This window comes from Geospiza fortis, unplaced genomic scaffold (genome assembly GCF_000277835.1).
Source record: "Geospiza fortis unplaced genomic scaffold, GeoFor_1.0 scaffold236, whole genome shotgun sequence".
NCBI lineage: Eukaryota > Metazoa > Chordata > Aves > Passeriformes > Thraupidae > Geospiza > Geospiza fortis.
Genome location: NW_005054568.1, coordinates 613166 through 616594, shown reverse-complemented (window position 1 = coordinate 616594; position 3429 = coordinate 613166). Strand labels below are relative to the sequence as shown.

The following is a 3429-nucleotide window of genomic DNA, read 5'->3' as shown; positions in this document are numbered from 1 at the left end:
ACCAAACCCTCACCTCTGCTCGGGGCATCCCTGGAAAACCCAGCTCAGCAAAGCCACGGTTTTACACAAATCCTCTGGTGACACAAGACCTTGAGCTGGTTCAAGGATTAGAAGATGGAAAGTGGGGGTTTCTCCCTGTTCCACTTGGGCTTGAATGGATCCCTTCCTCATCCTCCTCCTCCTCCTCGGCTGGGGATGAAGGCGGCTGGCACAGTGACAGGAGTGGTGGGAAGGAGGGGGCCCTCCTGGTGGCTCCTAATTGCCCAGCTTGTTAACGAGCTCATTAAGGGCTCTGAAGTGTCAGACGGATCCTGCCCGTGCTGCTTCCCCTGCCCTGTCCTGCACGGGTGTGGCCCCCCAAGGCCCCATCCCCGCGGGAGGCTGCGGCCCCGCTGGCCCTGGTCCTGGATTCACTCCGGATTCACCTGGATTCAGCCCTGGATTCAGCCTGGATTCACTCTGGATTCACTCTGGATTCAGCTCTGGATTCACTCTGGATTCAGCTCTGGATTCAGCTCTGGATTCAGCCTGGATTCACTCTGGATTCAGCCTGGATTCACCCTGGATTCAGCTCTGGATTCAGCCTGGATTCAGCCTGGATTCACCCTGGATTCACCCTGGATTCAGCTCTGGATTCACTCTGGATTCAGCCTGGATTCAGCTCTGGATTCACCCTGGATTCACCCTGGATTCAGCTCTGGATTCACCCTGGATTCAGCCTGGATTCACCGGAGCCTCGGCCCCATTTCCTCTGGAAGCGATGGGAACAGCCAGAAATGCCGAATTTCCTGGGAAAGCCTTCAAGCCACAGAGCGCGTTCAGCTCAGCCCCGATGAGAAGTGCCAGAGGGGCTCTGCGATGACAATCCCAGTGAAATCCAGGGATCCAGGGGCAGGACTGGGGTCACAGCCATGGCCAGAGCTGGCAGGGGCTGGATGGACAGTGGTTCTGAGCCTGGCTCCTGCAGGACCAGCTCTGGGGAGATTTATTCCTTTTCTAATGGTTTTCCCAAAGTTTCCCCATGGCTGACATCGCCAGCATTCCCCTTGCCCTGAGTTTGGGCGCTGGTCAGGGATTTCAGGAGGAACAACCTCACCAAAGGCAGCTCGGGGGCCAAAGCCACCCCACATCCCTGGGTTTGTGTCCCCTGGGTTGGATTTCACTCATTCCCCTCACTCCCAGCCGCAGGGATGCTCTGGGGACCAGGGGCCTCCCCTGCCTTGTCCCTGTGCCTTGGGGCTCCCGGGTGTCAGGGACTGGGGGAAAGGGACCCCCAGGCTGGCTCTGCCCACCAGGGTTTTAACCCTCTCTGTCCCTCTTCTTGCTGTGTGCCCTGGTCCCTGCTGCCACCACGGGCACAGCCATGGCAGGGGCGGGTCTGGATCCCCCAAAAGAGCCTGGATTTAGGGAAAGCAGAACAAAAACGAAGCAGGAGAAGCGTTGGTCATGGCTCCTGAAGTGGTTAACAGATGTTTTCCTTCAGCTTTTAGGGGACGGCCCAGCGCAGGAGCTGGAGCATTGCTTCAGCCTCATTTTGGGGTGAGAAACAGCGGATTGGGGTGCAGCAAAAGCATTTGGGAATTGGTGCCAAATGAGAAAGTGCTTTAAAAGGGAAAAAATCCCAGGCAGCAGGGAGATGTTGGGAAGCAGAGCTGGTTTGTTGTGAAGCATTACAGGGTTTTGTGAGGTGGTGACCTTCCCAGGCAGTGGGAGGCAAAATAATCCCTGGGGAGGGTGGGAGAGCACTGAGGGAAAGCTGCTGCAGCAGCAAGGAGGGAACACTGCCCAAAAGCAAGGAAAAAAAAGGGATTTTCTAATGCAGCCTCGGGATTGAGCCCGTGGAGGGCAACGAGGCAGGTTGGGGCCGGGGACAAGTGGGTGCAATGGTGTGGGGCAGTTTTTGGGAAGCGAGGGGGCGATGCACAGTTGCTTCGAGATAATCAGAGGAGATAATCAGTGCAGAGAATAGAGATATAGAAATCAGGAACTGGAATCATTCCCTACAGCCCTGGACGGCAGTGGTGTACAGCGACCTCCCCTCCCCAGAGCTTCCCCTGGCCTCCCTCCCAAGTTATTTTTTTAACTCTCTATAAATTTAGGTCTATTTTAGTCTTTCTGCAGCGATGTGCCAGTGTCTGGAGAACCAAACATCCCTTCCTGCCCCCACCCCGTGCTCCCTGGATGCTAAACCGGGCGTGGTGTGAGCTGTGCCAGGGCAGGGCAGGGCTGGGCAGCAGGGCCAGCTCCGGCCGGCAGCCCGCGGGTTTAGCACTTTGGTTGGAACTCTCACCTGTAGACGCACTTTGATGTTGTTGCTTTGAAACTTTGGCAAGTGTAAACAATGTGTATTTAAAGAATTACAGAGAAACGACCCCCAGCCAAGCGTGTAAAGAGCTATTTTATGACTCGGTGTTGAATAAAGACTCTGGAGATCGAGCTGGGTTTTCACTCTCCCGGGGCTCACCCTGGACCCACACCAGTGACACCAGCTGCACTTCGGGGCTGCAGGTCCATGGGCTGCACTGGGCTGGCATCACAGGGCACGGGGATACAGGGATGCAGCACGGGGGGAGCACCGAGTGGGCAGGCCCTGGCACAGGTGCCCAGAGCTGCTGTGGCTGCCCCGGGGCTCCTCAAGTGCCCAAGGCCAGGCTGGACATCGGGGCTTGGAGCAGCCTGGGACAAGGGAAGGTGTCCCTGGATGATCTTCATGGTCCCTTCTAACCCAAACCATCCCATGATTCTGTATTTCTTTCACTGTCCTCCTCCTCACCTGTAACCCACCAGACCCAAGTCTTCCCATGTTCTCCCAGCACCATTTCCCTCTCTGAGTCCCCCCAAATGCCTGGATCCATCCTGGGAGCCCCTTGGAGCTGTCACACAGCTGCTGCCCTGAACCTCCTTCCATGAAGCAAAGTGGAAAATGGAAATGCCCCATTGAGCAGAGCCAATTAAAATGTCACTGAGCAATATCTGAGAGCCCCAAGCACTCTCAGAGGTGTGCTCCATCCTAGAAACACTCCTGAGCTGTGCCTGGAGTCTGCCCTGCTCTGCAGCACAGCATCTGCTGTGAAACAGGGCCAAAACCAGCCTGAAAGGTTCATTTCTAACCCCAGGCCTGAGGCCTCCCTGTGTGGAATGAAGCACAGAACAGAGGACAAGGCCAACTGCCACTGAGACCAACTCGTTTATTGTGCTGGAGCCTGGCTTCAACCTGCCCAGCAGAACAGAACACAAACCAGTATAAATAGGCCCCAGAGCCTGGCTCCAGCCTGGGGGAGGGAACGGCTCCCAGGAGGGAACGCTCCAGAGGAGGGAACGCTCCAGAGGAGGGAATGCTCCTGGGGAGGGAAGGGTGCCCAGGGAGGGAATGCCCAGGCCAGTGAGGCAGCACCGGGCAGGGCAGGGCAGCTCCAGGGCTGTGGCTGT

At 56.9% G+C, this 3429-nt stretch overlaps 2 protein-coding genes across 2 annotated transcripts in view; one reads left to right on the top strand and one right to left on the bottom strand.

The window, feature by feature from the left end:
• The first annotated feature begins 6 nt into the window (after window positions 1–6).
• LOC115948858 lies at window positions 7–2436 on the top strand. The gene has a single exon (XM_031064198.1). The coding sequence runs from the start codon at window positions 115–117 to the stop codon at window positions 1027–1029; it is 915 nt and encodes a 304-aa protein (XP_030920058.1). The 5' UTR covers window positions 7–114; the 3' UTR covers window positions 1030–2436.
• A 773-nt stretch (window positions 2437–3209) lies between these two features.
• The window catches only part of LOC102041490 (T-complex protein 1 subunit eta), a 5804-nt gene continuing 5584 nt past the window's right edge, over window positions 3210–3429 (bottom strand). The window contains exon 7 of the mRNA XM_031064193.1: window positions 3210–3214. Within this exon, the coding sequence (XP_030920053.1) occupies window positions 3210–3214 (5 nt within the window). The remainder of the gene's footprint in view (window positions 3215–3429) is intronic.

Excerpts from the sequence above, each read along its gene's own strand:
- LOC115948858 (XM_031064198.1), top strand. The coding sequence starts at position 115 with ATGGAAAGTGGGGGTTTCTCCCTGTTCCACTTGGGCTTGAATGGATCC.